The sequence below is a fragment of the Schistocerca piceifrons genome, chromosome 4 (genome assembly GCF_021461385.2).
Source record: "Schistocerca piceifrons isolate TAMUIC-IGC-003096 chromosome 4, iqSchPice1.1, whole genome shotgun sequence".
Taxonomy (NCBI): Eukaryota; Metazoa; Arthropoda; class Insecta; order Orthoptera; family Acrididae; genus Schistocerca; species Schistocerca piceifrons.
In genome coordinates, this window is record NC_060141.1 from 750,409,984 (window position 1) to 750,429,661 (window position 19,678).

Sequence of the window (19,678 nt, forward strand, 5' to 3'; positions counted from 1 at the left end):
CTATTTAAATGATTTATTGTTTCATTGTAATAAAATTTAATTTTGATATATATTTAGTTAACACTATCAACCAATATTCACTTAGTTTATTTATTTTTAATAATGCAATATTAAACAATAGGAGCATTCGCTTTTGTTCTATGGTCATAAAAATGCCCATTTACATTTCAGTTTACTGCCAATAAAGAAGTACATTATTACTGCATGTGGCATTGTAGAAGTAAATTACTGCTGAGTGTGGCACTGTTGTAGTCAGTCTGTTCTGAAAGCTCTGTTAGAGTGGATGTAAAACTTCATCGAGAGGGTAGAATGTGTTATGTGCTTTGTTCTCTGTGTAATTTGTAATTAATTTTGAGAGATTAATTGGAATGCAATAACATGGATGAAGAGTGCTCTGTTGGACAGCTGGCAATGACTTTCATAAAGATAGACAAACTTTGTTTAAATTTCAAGTAATTTCTTCTGTAACATCAGTGTGTGAGCATCATGAGAAGAAATATATTCTGAAGTACAACCACATTTTTGGAAGAAAGTGCTGTGATCCACTTAAAGTTCATAAGACGCCCATTAGGCCTACTAAATGTTTGAGGGAAATAAAACTTGAACATTTGTCCTTGTTAATGTGAGAGTGAAACAGTTTCCCAAGTGAAACATAATGTGATTCCTGGAAATTCCCTGTGCCCAAACTGTTACTCAAAAATATTTGTTGTGAATCCAGAGCCAGAATCATGTAACCTTGTTAATGACATTTATAATCCTAATAAGGAAGCTGTTAGCATATTTGATTTTGTTTGTTCTTAGTTAGACGTATCTCCTGCTTCGAAAATAATAAAATTAAGTAGCAGAAAAAGAAAAGCACCTATTGAAAATAAGCTACAACAAATTTCAGACAAAATTAGAAAAAGACTTGGAATCATGCTTCAATAATACAGATACCAACATTATTTCTAAAGAAGAAGAAAACCTACCACCAGCATCATCTGACACTGAATATTTGAGCTTAACAGAGAAATTAAAAATTAAATGATCAGTGACATCTAATGAGGAAAAAGTTAAAATGTTAAGTTTGCTCTCTGACTCATGGTCAAGAAAAAAATAGTTCATGAATTCAACGTTTCTCATCGTTTGGTTAAACTAACCCAAAAATTAGTGAAAGAGCATGGCATTCTTCCAGTTTTAAGAAAGAAGAAAGGTGTAGGTATAAGTAAAGAAACAATTAAAAAGAGCCAGCAGTTATTTGAAGATGATAAAGACAGCAGAATGTGCCCAGGTTGCAAAGATAGCACAAGAGTTGTTATAAATGGAGTTAAAGTAACAAAGCAGAAACGACTAGTGCTGTCAAATTTAAATGAACTTTATGTAGCTTTCAAAAATTCTCATCCTGAATGCAAAATTGGAAGGTCAAAATTTAGTGACCTCTGCCCTAAGTAGTGTATTTTGGCTGGATCCTCAGGGACACACTCTGTGTGTGTTTGCTTATATCATCAAAATGTCAAACTGATGATTGCTGGTGCAAAAATCAGTGATCATAACTACAAAGAATTACTAGATTTAATGGTCTGTGACACTAACAGTTATGACTGCATGATGAGTTTGTGTAATAAATGCCCTGGTAAGGGCCAGAAATGCCAGACAGTATTACCTTAAAACAGTGGGTCACAACTGACAGGACAGAAGTGATAACAGCGGTTAAATTTCAGGAAGAGTACTTGGAATCTTTAACCGATAACTTACAAAAACTCAAAAGTCACCACTATGTTTCTACAATCCAAAGTACGTTTTTGAAGGACAGAAAAGCACAACTTCATGAAACTGAATGCATAGTGATGGCTAATTTTGCAGAAAATTTTACATTTGTGATTCAGGGTGCAATACAACAGTACCACTGGGTCAATGACCATCCATTTATTGTCTACTTTAAAAATGAAAAAGATGAAGTTTGGAGTTCTTCAGTTTGCATTCTAAGCGACTACTTGGAGCACAACACTTTGGCTGTGCATGTGTTTCAAAAGGATGTAATAAATTACATAAAAGGAAATTTTCCCAAGGTTAGAAGCTGATATGCTTTTCAGATGAAAGTGGTAGTCAGTATACGAACAAAAAGAATTTTTCAAATCTGTGCAGCCACAAAGTAGACGTTGGGTTGGAGGCTGAATGGCACTTTTTTGCATCTTGCCATGGTAAATATGCGTGTGACGCAGTAGGACGTAAACAAAACGTGAAGTAAGTAAAGCCAGCCTAGAAAGATCAGCCACAGTCCAAATTCTCACAGTACATGACATGTATATCTTTTGCAAGATGGGGACAAGCTAAATATAACAGTAAAAAAACACACACCACGATCCAAAAACAAACAAAATGACAAAAATCTACAGGAATCGGACACTTCCTCTGACCCTAAAATTTCGTTAGATATCATCAGTAATTTGTTTTCGTCTTCCGTGAAACTGATGATGGATATGAATCCTTCTGCTCGAAGAGGGGATAATAGATGCACGAAATCTATGTGGACGCGTTACTAGTTTATGCAAATGTCTATAAAATTAGTTTCTTCAATCGTTATTAATCACTAGCGGACAAAAGTGACTGGGCGCAAAAAGTGAGAAACAGGGAAGAGTAATTCCTTGACGACAAGCACATTACAGACGTATTTGGAAGGATACCTCCCTATAATCATATTTAATGCTTACCTCCATCACTACAATATGGAAAAAAGGCCTGTTTGTACATCCTTGACGAGCAAATCTTATTACTTTAGCGCTGTCAGCTAAAAACTTAGCACCACCGCTGGCCGGAAACACCATTCTGTATATCTAATCAATAACCGGGTTTGTTGATCAACAAAAGCTTCTTTTAAGTTGTAAACAGATTCTACTAAGTAAATCTCTGACCACAGATAAACAGTACATATATTGCTAATCTCTGATCATAGTTATTATTATTATTACTATTATTTCGTTTGTCCCTACGATGATTTGGCCTCTGGCAAATATTCGTCAGTTTGCCAGCAAAAGTTACATTTTGTGACATAATAGCGTTTTATAAAGTGCATGAATTATCAATCTTGGTATAAAGTTAATAAAGTAATCAGCTTTACGAATATATGTTATTAAATAGCATTACATATCGAGTTGGATGGTCCGTAGAGTAGGGGAATGCAGAGTTCAGGTCGGTTCACATTGCTCATCGCGAAAGGAGCGAAACATAAAAGCCAGTGTTTCTTGGCAACTAAGTGTTGATGATGAGAGGGAGAGTGGCATCGTCTTCTAACATCGGAAGTTAATCTACTGTTAATCAGTATTTTTATTGTTTCTTTTGTTTCGTGACACTTTTAGACAGTTTCGTGAGGACTTCGATATGTTACCTATAGTTTTTCCACAACAGAGACCAATATCTGAAAGCTGAAACTGATTTAGGTTTTGCAACACAGGACAAAGAAAAATCTTACACTGTGTATAAATAAGAACATAAATTGACCAAGTAATTTTGATTTAAAAAGCTTTTTCTACGATAAAAATGTCTTCTGTATTGAGGGAGAAAAATACAGTTTCCAGAATGGGATCTTCACTCTGCATTGGAGTGTACACTGATATTAAACTTCCTAGCATATGAAAATTGGGTGTTGGACTGGGACTCGAACTCAGGACCCACCATTTGTGAATGTAGACTCATCGGGAAATAGTACCTCGGTAAAGTATGTTATGGTTGTTTACTTTTATTGATGTGCCCATTCACAAAGCACTAGCTAGTTATGCGAATTGGCGTCATGAAGTTCTTGATGCAGTGGCGCATGGTATGGATGATATTTATGATGATGCAGTATTGTGACAGTACTATATAAAGACATACTGGAATTGCAGTGTAATTGCAGGCACTTATCTTGTGAGTGTGTTGCACTGCTGCTAGTACAGCTATTTCATTAACTTCTCCTGTAACACGTTTGCTTCGTTTCCTTTTGCTGGTTTGTACGCTGCCATCAGGCATAAAGGCGTTCACAATCTTGTAAAAGAACAAATGAGAGCGAGATTTGCCTGGAAAGCATACAAGGCAACAACAGTCTCAACATTTCTCTATGTTCTCTCTAAGATCGGATCATTTCCATTTTATTGTTCCGTAGTTGCAACATTCATCGTCCACATACACATCTGTTTTACAAATGATAGGTAGATGTGCAGGCAACAAACACTGTGCAAATATTGTAGTGTTTAGACCCACCATCTGTTCTATGTCTGCATGGTATGTGAGCTCCGGTCACAGTGTACTGCCATTCATGATACGTCGTAGATTGCTACACAGTGAAGGTGCGGTAACGAGTAGCCCCCTCTTTGATAGAACAATATAACATTGCGAATGGAATTTCCACTTAGACATTACGAAATACTGGCTTGTCCTACACTTGCAGCAAAGAGTTGGGGGTGCCACTGGATAATCAGAGGCCATTGAGGAGCATGTTGTAAATTACTATTGTGTACACATATCTATGCTTCTAATTACAGCGCCATCTATGGCGAAACGACGAAAATACTTCAGACAACAGGTATGTAGACTTGCTATAGAATTGTAATCTGCAATAAAAAGGGGGGGTATTCTCATTGAAGGTTTCAAAGTAGCTCCCCTACCCCCCCACGCATGGGATGAGGTGGTGGGTAGAGTGTGGCATCATTGGATGTTGTCCTCCAAGACAAACAAATTGGAATTATAATTTTTTTTGATATGATTTGTAGTTTTCGAGATATATCAATGTCTTTAGTTGAAATGAACACTCTATGTATGTATGTATGACAACGTATAAATTTCAGCTCAAATTACAGTAAGGTTAAATCTGCGATATTTCGACATTCAAGAAAGGAATATTAAAAATATGTATTATTTTGTCATTAATACTTGCAATGTATTAAACATGTAATATGTCTGGCTGTATGGTACTATTACCAGATTGTTATTTAGCAAATGACAAAGAAAATGAAAATTAAGTATCATATTGCTGCAAAAATAAGCTGCAATTTTATCCAAATTTCATCTTCAAAAAGTTAGTGTGTTGCTTATATCTGCTACCGTATCTTGATACATATCTGCTGCAAAAGAAAAATTGTACTAATTTGCACAGCACAAATAGTGTCTGTCACTGATACAGGTGGCAAACATTTTATTACGCAACAGTGAAAACTTTTCATGTATTTTATTGATGTGAACATTTGAGCAGGTCTACAAATATTGTTTTGCTAGCCTGCAATTCAGTTTCAGTTGGATATTGGTGAGGAAACCTGCTTTATGCCAATATAAATGGCCAAGGAATTCGGCGCAGTTACGATGAAATGCTTCAAACTTAGAATTGTGCATTATGCTAAAACTGTAGTAACCAAAACCAACAGCGGGAACACCTTGGGCTGCGGATCGGAGCTGTCAGGCGGGGAAGCCGCCTGTGGTGGAGCACGCACAACCGGGTAAACACATGGACGAATCGGATGGCAGACCAACGACAACTGACAACAACCGACAACAACCGACAACGACCGACTATGACCGACACAACAAGGAAGAGATAAACAACAGAGGCTTGTAGAAACCACAACACCAAACATCAACAGTGAATCCACTCAGAATCAGAGCCAGGCAAATGTCAACAACGAGCAACGACCAGAACGCAGTACCACCGAGATAGAGACGCAATCCTGAGCGAGTACCAGACTGACTGGACTAGGGCTTTTTTTCTTTTTTTTTCTTTACTGTTATTCTTATACCTGTTACAGGTAGGCCATCAGTGGCACAGTACGCCACTCTTCAGACACAGAGAAAACGAAAGATACAAATGCAGACAATCAAAGAATAAACGGGGTGGATACATAGACGGAGACAGACACTTTTAAAATACATGGAGCCGTTCACGGGTGTAGAGTCCGAGATAAAATTGTGCAGACACACACAGAGACGATAATAGACACACGCGAACGTTGGAGCACAAAACGAATAACACTGGAACACTTTAGCGAAAGTCCACTAAGCGTGTACGAGTCTGGGGACCTGCCAAGAGAGAAGGGAGGGGGTGTGGGAGGGAAAGGGGACAGCAGAGATGCCAAGGGCAGGGGTGATAGGGGGAGGAAGGAAGGGAGGAGGGGGGTAGGGGAAGCCCAGGGGAAGAGGGGTGGAGGAATGAGGGATGGAGTGAAAAGGAAAGAGAAGGGAGGGAGGGTGCCCAAAGGAAAAAACACAGGAAGTGGGTGGGGAGGATCAAAGTTGGTAGGAGCGATAGATGGAGGCGAGGAGGGCATCATCAGGGAGGGCGAGATGGCAGAAGCCACCTTGGGAGAGGGTAAGGAGGGTGGAGAGATGGAGAGCAGGTGGGATGTGGAGATACAAGCGCGGCAGTGGGCGGGGGTGGGAGAGGATGGGTGAGACAAGTGGGTGAGGCGGATCGAGTTTACGGGAGGTGTAGAGGATTCGTATCCATTCAAGGAAAAGGAGGAGGTGGGGGAATGGAATGAGGTCGTATAGGATCCGCATAGGGGAGGGGAGACAGATGCAATAGGCGAGGCGGAGAGCCCGGCGTTCAAGGATCTGAAGGGATTTGCAAAAGGTAAGGGGGGGGGGGGGGGCAGAGATCCAGGTAGGATGGGCGTAACAGAGGATAAGGCGGATGATGGATATATAGGTGTGGAGTGTGGTGGAGGGGTCCAGACCCCACATACGGCTGGGAAGGAGCTTGAGGAGACGGAGTTGGGAGCATGCCTTGGCTTGGATTGTCTGGAGATGGGGGGTCCAGGAGAGGCGACAGTCGAGGGTGACGCCAAGGTACTTAAGGGTGGGGGTGAGGGCGATAGGACGGCCATAGATGATTAGATAGAAATCGAGGAGGCGGAAGGAAGGGGTGCTTTAGCCTACAATGATCACCTGGGTTTTGGAGGGATTGACCTTAAGCAACCACTGGTTGCACCAAGTGGTGAACCGGTCAAGATGGGATTGGAAAAGGTGTTGAGAATGCAGCAGGGTGGGGGCAAGGCCAAGGAAGGCGGTGTCATTGGCAAACTCGAGAAGGTGGACGGGGGGTGATGGCGGCAGCATGTCCACGTATACAAAAGGTACAGAAGGGGGGAGAGGACGGAGCCTTGGGGCACACCAGCGGAGGGAAAAAAGGTGTAGGAGTCAGTGTTATGGATGGTGATGTAGGAAGGACGTTGGGAGAGAAAGGCGCCGATCAGACGGACATAGTTAATAGGAAGGGCGAAGGTTTGGAGCTTGAAGAGGAGACCGAAATGCCAGACGCGGTCATAGGCGCGTTAGAGGTCCAGGAAGATAGCGGAGCAACGGGAATTAAGCTGTTCGGGAAGGAGATGAGTGAGGTGAAGGAGAAGGTCATCGGAAGAGAAGGACGGCCGAAAGTCACACTGGCTAACGGGAAGGAGGCGGTGCTGGTGAAGATGCTGGTGGATGCGGCGGGTGAGGATGGATTCCAGGACCTTGCTGAAGACCGAAGTAAGGCTAATGAGACGGTAGGAGGAGACGGCGGACGGCGGTTTACCAGGTTTAAGGAACATCAGGATATGGGAGGTTTTCCAGAGGTTGGGGTAGTAGCCGGTGGACAGGGCTACATTGTAGAGCCTGGCCAGGGTGGAGAGGAAAGAGACAGGAGCTTCACGAAGGTGGTGGTAGGTTACACGATCGTGACCAGGAGCAGTGTTGCGTTTTGTGCGGAGTGTAGCAATGAGATCCTGTGTATTGATAGGGGCATTGAGTTCTGTGTGTGCCATGTTGTCCAAGTACTGGAAACCAGGTGCGAGGGGAGGGGGGGGAGAGAGGTGTCAGTTCGATTACGGACATCCGGGAAGAGGGAATAACCGAACTGGGGATCGTCGGGGATGGAAAAGACATTGGAGAGGTAGGAGGCAAAGTGATCGGCCTTACTAAGGTTGTCAGGGAAGGGGTGATCATCCTGGAGAAGAGGATAGTAGGGGGCAGGTTTAGTTCCGGTAAGGCGACGGAAGGCTGACCAGAACTTGGACGAGTTTGTAGGAAGGGTAGCATTTAAATGGGTGCATGTCTGTGCCAGTCCCGGCGTGTCTGAGCCGCGAGCAAGTTTCGGATGTGTTGCTGGAGTTGCCAGTGGCGTCGTAGTGTGTCCGAGTCACGCATGTGGAGGAAGGCACGGTAGAGACAGCGGGATTCATAGAGGAGGAGGATGGTCTGTGTGGGTAAGGTAGGATGGTGGGGGTGGATGGCGACAATAGGGACGTGGGCCTCCACAGCCTCAGACAAGGTCTGCTGGAGAAAGGAGGCGGCATGGGTAATATCTTCAGGCTGGTGGTAGGTGAAGGGGTGGCTATCGACCTGGGTGGAGAGCGTATCCCGGTAGACATCCCAGTCAGCACAGGAATAATCATGGATGTACTTTGGGGGAGGATCATTGCGAGGGTCGGGGTGGGGGCGACGACCGTCTGAAACAGTGAGGAGGACAGGGAGATGGTCGCTACCAATGGGGTCCAGGACATCCACCGCTATGCGGCCAAGGAGGTTAGGGGAGGAGAGGATGACATCGGGTGTGGAGTTGGATTTAGGGTGGGTGTGCTGGGGAATGGGGATGAGGTCGCCTTGGAGGGAGGAGAGGAACCAATGCCACCGCCATAACTGGGTGGCGGAACGACTATGGATGTTGAGGTCGGCGGCGATCATTTAGGAGGAGAAGGTACGGTCAATGTGGGAGAGGAAGTCGAAAGGAATAGGGCGTTAGGGCGGACATAGATGGTGGCGCAGGTGATGGTAAGGCCGGGGAAGAAGAGACTAAGGATCAGGTGTTCGGTGCGGTCGGGAAGGAGAGGTGGGAGCCGAACCGGGATCTGGCGGTGGTGACCAATGGCAACTCCAGTACGCGCGATCGGGAGGGGATTATCGGAGTGGTGTAGGACGTAGGGCGAAGTGTGGATGGTGTGGTGGGGTTTCATTTAGGAGGAAGGCATCCATGCGGTGGGTGGCAAGGGTGTGCAGGAAGAGGGTCTTGTTGGCGGGAAGGGAGCAGATGTTGTTGAACAGGATACGGTGCTGTCGCGCCATGACAAGGATTTAAACGAGGGTGTCAAGACAGGAAAAGGTGAAATGGGCCTGGTTGTGGGAGCAGGTGGCGTACGTTTTAAGGTGGAAGACGGAACGGGCGGCGAGGGATATCTGTTGGAGGGTGTGGGGGCGCTGGAAAGGGTGAACATTTTGGAGTATGATGGTAAGGAATCTGATGATGTCCTCAGCGGTAGGGGGGGCGAAGGGAATTGCCAGGAGGGGTGGGGGCGTCCAGAGGGCGGACAGACACAGTGAGTTCAGGAGTGGTAGGAGGGGGCAGGGACAGGTGGGGAGACATCCATGGCATCCTGGGCAGGAGAAGGGGGACGACGCGGAGCCTTTTTAGGTGCAGAGGGGGTAGGGGTGCCACTGGGGCGTTTGACGGCGGCGGGGGAGGTGTGGGGGACGGGAGCAACTGGAAGGTGGCGTGGAGTGGCAGGTCCCGGTGCTGGAGTCAGCGCTGGAGATGGTGAGGGCGAAAGCGATGGCGACGGCGATGATGTAGACGACGAAGAGGACAAAGGTGAAAGTGGAGCATGGGCTGTGGCCCTCCGGGTCACCACCCTAGCGGGGGCCGCGGAAATGGAAGGAGCAGAGGGAGGGAGTGGAGGGAAGGGATCAGAGGAGGCGTGGGAGGGAGGAGCTGGGGATGGGGCGACAAAAAGTGAGGGAGATGGGAGAATGAGGAAGGGGGGGGAATGGACTGAGGGGGGGTGATTGGGCACACCACGTGATAGTGGTGGCGGCAGCGGAGGTAGATGTGTAGATGATGGCAGTGGTGGTGGCTGTAGTAGTGGTGGTGGGGGTCGACATTGTGACAAGGAGAAAGACACAGGACAGGACAAAAGGACAGAGGCAAATGAGGGACAGGCAAGCGGACGAAAAACAGAAGAAAAAGGACATAGAGCGACGAAGAAGACTGGGGCCGAAGCCCCACTCTGCTGCTGCTGCTGGCGGGGGGCGACCCGGCTGGCTGGCAGGCAGGAACGCTGGCTGGCAGGAACACTGGCTGGCAGGAATGCTGGCTAGCTGGCTGGCTGGCTGGCCGGAACGCTGGCCAACGGGGATGCCGCCACCACTACTGCTGCTGCTGGTGCTGGAACTGCTGCTGGCTGGGACCGCTGCTGGCTGCTGGCTGGACCGCTGCTGGCTGGCTGGCACCTGCAAAAACCTATCGCTTCGATTAGTGACCAATTGCCACAATCGAAGGGCGGTATTCTCGCGAATTACCGCCGGAGATGGACTGGGGCATAGCAGGTCCCTATATGCGAAACCGTAGGGAGCGGCTATTAGCCGCGGTCTGCAGGCGGTGTAGCGGTGGCGCCCTCGCTGCGCGAGAGCCGCTGTGCTGAAGAGCCACCGCGGACGCGGAGCCCTCTATGGGCTGGCCACGTCCATTTGTTCTGATGCGTGTTCGACTTCCGCGGTGGGAGGTACTAGAAAAACCACAACCAACAGAGAGGCCAGAAGAAGGTATGCAGTTTACAAATGTAATGTGCGATGTTCGGTTGCTTAGAAAGATAAACGAGAAAATTATCCAGAGGACCGAAATTTGAAAATATCCAGAAATTGAAGCTGAGGTTCTCAGCTATGTGCAAGATAAGAGGAAAGACAGAATGCCAATTTCATCAGAAATAATCCAACTGAAGGCCTTGTAAGTCGCAAGAGTCTTAAATATGCCAAAAGGAGAATTCCCTGAGAGTATTGGTTGGTGTCGACTGTTTATGCAGAGAAATAATCTTGCTCTCTGACGAAGTGCTACATTAGCACAGAGAATTCCAGCATATTTCGAGGAGGAGAAACTTGTAAACTTCCAGTGGTACGTCATCCAGTTGCGAGAATGTCATTCATACCCTTTATATCTAATTGGCAATGCTGACAAAACGCCTGTATTTTCTGACATGCTTAGCAATATGACAGTAGACGTGAAAGAGCAAAAAATATCCCATTAAGAGAAGCCTGGAATGAAACAAAAACATAGAATAACTGTTGATGTTAGCTGTTGCAGCCCATGGAGAGGGAGGGAAGGGGGGAAGTTACTCCCTTATGTCGTTCTGAACAGAAACACTATGCCCAAAGAAAATTTTCTTAAGGGCTTAGTGATTCGCTGCTAAGAAAAGGACTGGGTGACAGCGCAACAGATTGTTTACTGTTTGTCTTCTGTTTGGAAATGCAGACCTGGTGCGTTGCTTGCTAAGAGAGCCATGCTTGTTTTGGACGCTTTTAAGGGACATCTAACTGCTGAAGTACAGGATGAACTTGCGCCACAAGAGATAGACTTTATCCTAATATTCGGGAGAATCACTTCAAAACTACAGGTGCTAGATGAAGCCATAAATAAGCCATTCAAGGACAACCTCTCAAAAATGTTTTCTGATTGGCTCCCGGAAGAAGACCATGTCCTTACGCCATATGGTAAGATTTAGAAGCTAAACGTCACCCTTCTGTGTGAGTGGATTCTTGGTTCATGGTCCTCCATATCATCAGAGTTCATCATCAAGGGGCTAAAAAAATACTGCATATCGAATGTGCTGGGGGGCAGCGAGGATGACATACTGTAAGAGGAGAATCAAAAAAATGAAGGGACCATGAATACCTGTACAGACAGTAATGAGAGTGAATAAGAGTTCTTACATGTAAGTACAAGCAAATTTCTGATAAATTTGATCCTCTCAGTGCGCAGCTCATGTTCATGCAAAATACATTTTTTTTAAATTTCTTCCTCGAAATTTGGGGATGCGGTTTATATGCAGTGGCAATTTATTGTCAGGCCAATATGGTATACCTCTGACCACAGATGAGGGGTATCTATATTTCCGATCTCTGATCACAAATAATAGTAATATTCGCCATTTTATCGGCAAAAGTTACATTTCGTGACATAATATCTTTTTTGTAAAGCGTATCAATTACCACACCTAGTATAAAGCTAGTAAAAAATCAGTTCCACGATTATATGTTACTAAATAGCATTACAACTCGAGTTGGCTGGTCAGTACTGTAGGGAAATACATACTTACGGTTAGTTCACACTGTACATTACAAAAAGGAGCAGGACATAAAAGTAAAGCTTTCTCAGGGAGAAAGTGTTGATGTTGAGAGGGAGAGTTGTGCCGTCTTCTAACATTGTGAGTTAATCTATTCTCAACACACTCCCTATTGTAATGACAATGGATTTTGTGCTTTTATTTATTCTTATAAAAAGGCTGAAACAGCGTCAAAACATACTTTTTATGTCAGTACTAATAGTATTTCTACTTTTACAGACAAATAAGGTAAGTACCAAGTATTTGTGAAGGATTCTAAAACATGATATGTGATTAGAAATGCTCTGTTTGTTTGCTTGCTTTTTGCAATCAAGGAATTAAAATATAAGAACAAACAACTTCAAAGAGTTGACAGAATTGTCTTAACTGGGATGGGCTCACAGTTCTGACATTTGACAAGAGCTTTTGTTTGATAGCTTTTGCACACTTACTTGTTGCTCTTGAAGCATATATTTGATGTTTTATTCCCATTTCGATATTTGCAGGAAACCTGAATTTGACAACGCCTTCTATTTCTGTACTGTGCTGGTATTAAATGCCTGCAAGGGTATATTGGCTCCATTCTACAGTTTGTAGGGGGCAGCAAGTTCATCTGCTACTCTCAGGATGACGTATGGGTATGAAATCTTCTTAGAGGTAAGTAAATTAAATACTGTGTGGGCAGTGATAATGGCAAGGTCAAGATTAGTGTAAAGGACATGCACAGCCCATCAGTGGTGCCAGCTTAGATACTGTAGTTTCTAGGCATTTAGTCAACCATATCGACTGCACTCACAGTTTCATTATAAACCTGCAAAGTTTCTGGAGGTTTCTTCTCAGTATTCTCACTGACCTGACATCCATCATGCATGTTACTCAGAATAAGGACTCTTTTTCCCTTTGTATTCTGTGAGAATATTGTCATCTGACTTATAAAATTTCGTTGCATATCATTTGTCCTCTCCACTTTGCACTGCAGGAGGGACCTCTTTGAGTGACACCTGAAAAGTGCCAACTAAACTTGTTCATTTTTGTTTCAGCTTATCTGTCAGTTTCATGAAGGTGAAGAAGTTGTCAGTCGTGGTGTTACAACCACAGCTGAGGAACTGCTATATCAGCTTCATAACGATGTGGTGACCAAGACCCTTGTTTGTATCACGAGTTTCATGTTTGCCATGGCAATGGAATCCGTTCAGGATAAAGCATTTGTCAGCATGACACAAAAGCCAGTATTTTATCTTATACTTAGCATGTTTACTCGGCAAGTACTGTATGAATGGGCACCTGTAGTGGCGAGGATACAGTTGCTCATCAACAGTCATGTTTCCATCTGGCTTATAGTAGACAATGCAGTTGTCAGTAAATATATTCCAAATTTCTGAAGCAAGGCAAAATTTATCAGTTTCCTTACGTTATCTTCTTGATGAAATAGAATAAAAAATGAGATGACTGCATATTTCTGCAAATATGTACCTTGACATGGTGCTTTGAAAGAAAGGAGGTCCCCACTTATTGTTCCATAAGTCTCTGAATGAAATACCCTGAGTGTCATATGCTCCAAGAGGGTAGAGTAATCCAATGAAATCATCTAGTTCTTCCAAGCTTAGGGACCACTCATTATTACCAACTGTGTTGTGAACCTTTTCTTCAGTGTAGTTTTTTATCAGTTTCAGGATTGGGTCGCTGATTTACAGTCTAAAGTAGAGAGTGGCGAGTCGTCTGCAACACGTCTTTTGGTGTATCCTGTTGGCCCGTGTATCTTCCTCAATACACTCTGGGCACTGCGTCTACATGCTGTCAGCTGACAATCTTTGTCCACTTGATGCCATTGGAATTCTCCACTTCCTCGCCAGGGAATGTATGCCGTACGGCACTTCCTCTTCCTCATCCACAAAGAGCTGCTACACCATGTCTGGTACCCAATGTACCACGATCAAGTCCACCTCTCGCCTCGCCATCAACTGCACCAGCCATCGCCATTTTGTGAGGCGTCACAACACCTGATCATCGCCATTGTCAGCTGCAAATCGAATCGTATGCAAAATTCTTTGTAACTGGCGAGAGATAGGAAATGATGGCAAGAGACCAGCCATGAAGCAATTTAAATTATGCATTTATATTAGATGATCAGAGATACTGTGTTTGAGTTTTGCAGAATGACTTATTAATCGGTGACTTACTGACTCCATCAGGTAGCTGACCGATAGCTCCTCCACCCCGCCATCCTCGCCCTTGTAGAAGGCCACGTCTTGTGCTGCACACACATTTGGTTCGACGTTGGGTGTGACGTCCATGCCCTTAGGTAGACTCCATAAATCCGACACCTAAAGTATAAAGGAAAGAAAACCGCACAGTGGACTGTGCGCTCATTGGTTCAAAACCTTATGTACAATGCTTCATGTTCGCATTGTGTAAGAGGTAGGTCATCGTCAGATGGATAAGATTCTGCTTGCTCATTTCATTTGATGCACCTCAGTCACTTGAATCAGCAGTTTTCATTGGAACAAAATCTTTGTCCTCCTCCAAATTCGCCTCACTACCGAATTCATCACTCGTTTGCGTCAGTGAAATGTTCTCCAGATAGTAGAGAATCTCGGCGTCTGTAAGGCCATGTCGTCTTATCATCGCAGCTTCAATGACGCAACCTCGCCAAATTAAACCGCAAGCTCACGTCGCTGGCGTCAGGACCATCTGCTATCGTGTGAGAGAACTATTAGCAACGCCCCAGACAGTGCTGTGGCAGGGTGAGGGGAGGTTCCCCACTGTATAATTCGTTTCTCTGTGGCTTCCCAGTGCCACTCTGTTGGTCTGCATGTCGCCAATCCGTAGAAAACGGCAATCTGCGCTGATATAAAGTATCGCCCCACTTGCGAATTCTTTGTATTGCACGTTCTTTTCGGCCCAAAGTATCGTAATACTCTTCAGCATCGTGAATAACGCCGATGCACGGCTGGTAACTATTTATTGCCTGAAAATTGGTGTTACTGATATCAAACTGCGTTAAAATGCGGATGGGTCAATAAAGATCTTCATGGTTCTATAGGTATAACAGGTAAATGTTTCACAATTCTAGGTGGGTTAGGGGGATGAAATTCTGGTGAGGTGTAAAACTCCAAACACGATGAAAAGTCGAGTAAGTGTTTGGTCCTACAATGATTATGGAGGTAGGTAGGGCCGTGAAAAAACCCTCATGGGTCAAAAATGACCCACATGGTATTTCTAGTGTTAATAGGAATTTTTAATTGTTTGCTTTTTTTCTGTGACACTTGTCGATATTTCCACGAGGACTTTTATTATTTATGTGTGGGTCTTCTTCCACTACAGAAATCATATATTGTCACAAAAAAAAGCTGAGTAGCACTGCGGTGTAGTGGATATGATACTAAACTGTTGCATTGGGGGGCTGACTGTTCAAAACTCGCCTGGACTGTGTAATTTTAATTTCTATATTCGGTTCGAGTACATTCTAGAAGTATCCACAAATGACAAGAATCATTGTACTGGAATTTTCTGTAGCTGAATGTATACCATATGTGTTCTGGCCAGAGGCAGTTCACTGTGCGCTCTTGTATGTGCAAGTACTGAATAAACCTTCATTAAGTGAAGTTAGTGTTACTTACACCTTCATCTACGTGACATTATATTCTGGTGGAGGCGCCGATTATTGGAACTTGTGATACTGCACATTACCGACGACACAGTGGCTCCCATCAGGCCACGACAGAACCACCATTTATGTGGCGAGAAACCCAAGTTCGAGCCATATTCAACAGATTGCAATCTATCGGTGACAGAAGAAGAAAAGGACGTCACAATGACAGCAACTCTGTGCCACCACATGAGACATCCGAGAAGTTCACAAGCTGAGAAGTATTCCAGGCAGAACTGCGCAAGTATTTCGGTGACGCACAATGACAGAAGTGCAAGGCTGAAGATAAATTGAAGTGCAGGGCACAGCGTCCAGGAGAAACGTCAGCATCCTACAATCAAGACGTCTTGGAGCTGTGCAAAATTGTGGACCCTCGACTGAAGGAAGAAGATAAGTTTTCACATCTCATGAAGGGTGTTGCTGAGGACATGTATGAAGCCGTACTCCTGAAGGAGGTTTCGGCAGCAGACGACTACATAAAATGGTGCTAGTATATCGAGGCAATGTAGCGAAAAAGAATTACACGCAAGAAGTTTGAACGGCTTCCAGACGTCGTATCGATGTCTGTGATGGAGGAAGAAACTGATTTCACAAGTGTTCTACGTCAGATAGTGAGAGACGAAGTACAGAAGGCACTTGGATTGCACGGCGAGCAAAAAACCGAGACGCTTCAAGAGTTCATAAGGGAGGAAGTGGAATAGACATTTAACCCAATCTCTCGTCCTTCATTTCCCTTTAAAACGGTAAAAAAAGTCGAGATCCAGGCGGGGTTACGTTCCTGCAATGGCACATGAGGAACCTGTTTGGGCACCAAGGAAGACTGATGTCTGGAGGACCCAGGATAACCAACCACTATTTTTCCACTGCAAACGAACGGGACATGTGGTGCGCTATTGTCGAGAAAGGTGGTAGATATTTGATGACGCCCGCGTCAGAAGACAGCAGACCGATCTTAGCCGACGCCAACTCCGAGACGACGAAGATGAACAACAAGGTGTGGGTGCAGGACGACATAGGTCACCATCGCCGCAAGCTAGCCGCCGGAGAGGACGCTCCCCAACACGCCGATCAAGGTCTCCATCGCCTTTTAGGCGCTCCAGTCGATCACCTAGTGGCCACAACCTGGGAAACTAAAGGGTGTGACCTTCCTTGGAGGCGAGGCCGCTGAAGAGAAAAATCCTCCGCCGCCGATCACTACAAAAATGATAGGAAACTACGTCAATATCCTCATGGATGGCCGAGCAGTCCAAGCTCTTGTGGACTCTGGAGCATCATATTCAGTCATTTCAGATAAGTACCATCGCCAGCTGCAGAAAACCGTATTCGTGGACAGCAAAACATCTCTGCTGAAGGTGGCTAATGGGGAATATGTAAAACCTACAGGAAGATGTACCATTCGTGTGGGTATAAGTGGCCATACACATCCCTTGGAATTCATTGTCTTACAAAAGTGTAGTCATAACGTCACTCCCGGATGGGACTTTTTGGATGCTTCTCAGGCAATTATAGATTGTGGTCACTCGAAGATTATGCTAGACGGGATGAGATACTGTGGACAGGAAGAAGCGCATCCGAGTGTGTGGAGAGTATGTGTGCTGGATGAAGTGATCATTCCTGCAGTCAGCACTAGAAAGGTAACTGTCATGTGTCTTGCCATGCATTAACCCATGGATGTTGTAGTAGAATGTAAGAGAAGCATACCACTGAAAAATAGCTTGGTCATCCCACCCTCCGCCGTCTCGTTTAAGAACGGATTCAGTGAATTGTGGATAGTTAACTGTCGCCAAGAACCGCAGATCCTTCCAGGACGCATGTGTGTAGCATTCGCTGAGCTGTTAATTGCAGAACAGCTGGTAGTCATAGAAACCTCCCATACCGAATCTGTGGGCGAAATTAGCTCTACCACTACGAGACAAGATTCTAGCTCGACTTTCAGCAGATCTCACTAAGGAACAACAGAAGAAGCTACTTGCCATTCTTCAAGAGTTCTCTTAATGGTTCAGTCCACAGGTGAAGAGCAAATTAGACAAATCGATGGTGAAGCACTGGATTAACACTGGAGGCCATCAACCAATAAGCCAGAAAGCATACCGTGTGTCAGCAACCGAACATCGAATAATTCACGACGAGGTGGAGAAAATGATGAAGATTGACATCATTCAGCCTTCGCAGAGCCCATGGTCGTCACCAGTGGTTCTCGTCAGGAAGAAGGATGGCAGCTGGCGCTTTTGTATTGATTACAGGAAGCTTAATAAGATAACTAAAAAGGACCTTTACCCTCTTCCACGAATTGACGATACACTAGATTGTCTGAAGGGGGCTAAGTTTTTCTCAACCATGGACATGTACTCGGGATACTGGAAAATCGTAGTAGATGAGGCTGATCGTGAGAAAACTGCATTCATCACCTCTGAGGGCCTATATGAGTTTAAGGTAATGCCGTTTGGTTTGTGTAATGCACCAGCAACTTTTGAACGAATGATGGATAATCTTCTAAGGTACCTGAAGTGGACGATGTGTCTTTGTTATTTAGATGACATTATAGTGTTCTCAGAGACATTTGATGAACACATAAAAAGACTGAGGGCCGTTCTTAAGTGTCTCCAACAAGCCAGACTGAAACTAAATCCAAGAAAGTGTCTCTTTGGAGCAAAAGAAATCAAAATACTTGGACACTTTGTGTCAAACGAAGGTGTGCGGCCAGACCCAGAAAAGGTGAGTGATGTAACGGAATTTCCTATTCCTAAAAGTATTAGAGATGTGAGAAGCTTCCTGGAATTGTGTTCTTATTACCGTCGTTTTATCAAAGACTTCTGTATCAAAGCCAGGCCACTCCAAGAGTTGCTAAAAACCTATGCTAAATTTATCTGGGGGTGCTCAACAAGATTCTTTCGATGTGCTGTGAAAAGCTCTGTCGACTGACCCGGTACTTGGTCTGTATGATGGAGCACACATGACTAAAAGTTGGCAGCCTTTCGAGCCGATACGTCCCTTTGTCCACGGCGCTCTTGACCTTTCAATCTTTATCTGCCTGCACCCTTGTTAGAACATGGTTGACGCTATACAGTAGAGGGGAACTCCCACAGGGGGCAAATTTGAACTCCCAATGCAGAACGGAGGTGTATATGTTTGACCCGTAAGTCTGTCTGTCTGTCTGCCTGCCCCAACATAGTTCTCAAATTAAAGTTCCAATTTTAAAGCCGTTTTTTTATTTGAAAACTGGATTAATCGGGACGGTTCTTAGCTATATTTCTGAAAGTCTGTTCAGCCGTTTCAGTTTCATCTGCTGTACGAAGTAAAAACGTTTACCGGCAGCGTGGTCTCTTGAAATACGTTACGTAGTCCATAAGAACTACATCACATTACGTAGTACCAGATTGTAGAGTCCAAAAGAAGTACATAAATAAAAGATTACGGTTGAACGATAATGATGATTTTTGTCTTCAGAAGTCGCCTGTTTCAGCACCTACAAAGCAGAAAAAGTGTGATTGTGACTCAACTATGAAAGACTAACATATGCTCTCGCCGACATTTTGTGGTTCTTTTTGAGGTCTACAATTCGTTACTAAATCAAATGATTTTGCTCTAATAGTTTAAGCAGCGTACTGCAAGTGACCACGACTTGACTTACAATTATAGCCACACCTTATTTCTTGTGCTACCTAAAGTAGCTAAATATGTACTAATAGATAGTAAATGATTATATCGGTGAGTTAAAGAAAGACACATGTAAATCGCATAAGTGGTTCTCGAGTTATAATTGCCTATCTGTATGTCTGTTTGTGAATTCAGTCTTTATAGTCCACGATTCAGAGAGGTTGTGTCTACAGCTTTTTCAATTTGACTCAGTTAACCTTGTTAGCCATCGCTGCCTCACATAGAAGCCAACAAACAATCCAACAGGCACTTTCGGAATTCACATTCAACAATATAATTCACACACTCTATGTACGTCAGTCAC

The 19,678-nt window shown here is 44.4% G+C and overlaps 1 protein-coding gene across 1 annotated transcript in view; it reads right to left on the bottom strand.

The window, feature by feature from the left end:
- The window catches only part of LOC124795074 (probable 28S ribosomal protein S16, mitochondrial), a 36,625-nt gene extending 33,744 nt beyond the window's left edge, over positions 1-2,881 (bottom strand). The window contains exon 1 of the mRNA XM_047258886.1: positions 2,691-2,881. Coding sequence (XP_047114842.1) covers positions 2,691-2,804 — 114 coding nt within the window. The 5' untranslated portion in view covers positions 2,805-2,881. The remainder of the gene's footprint in view (positions 1-2,690) is intronic.
- Between the last annotated feature and the right edge of the window lie 16,797 nt (positions 2,882-19,678).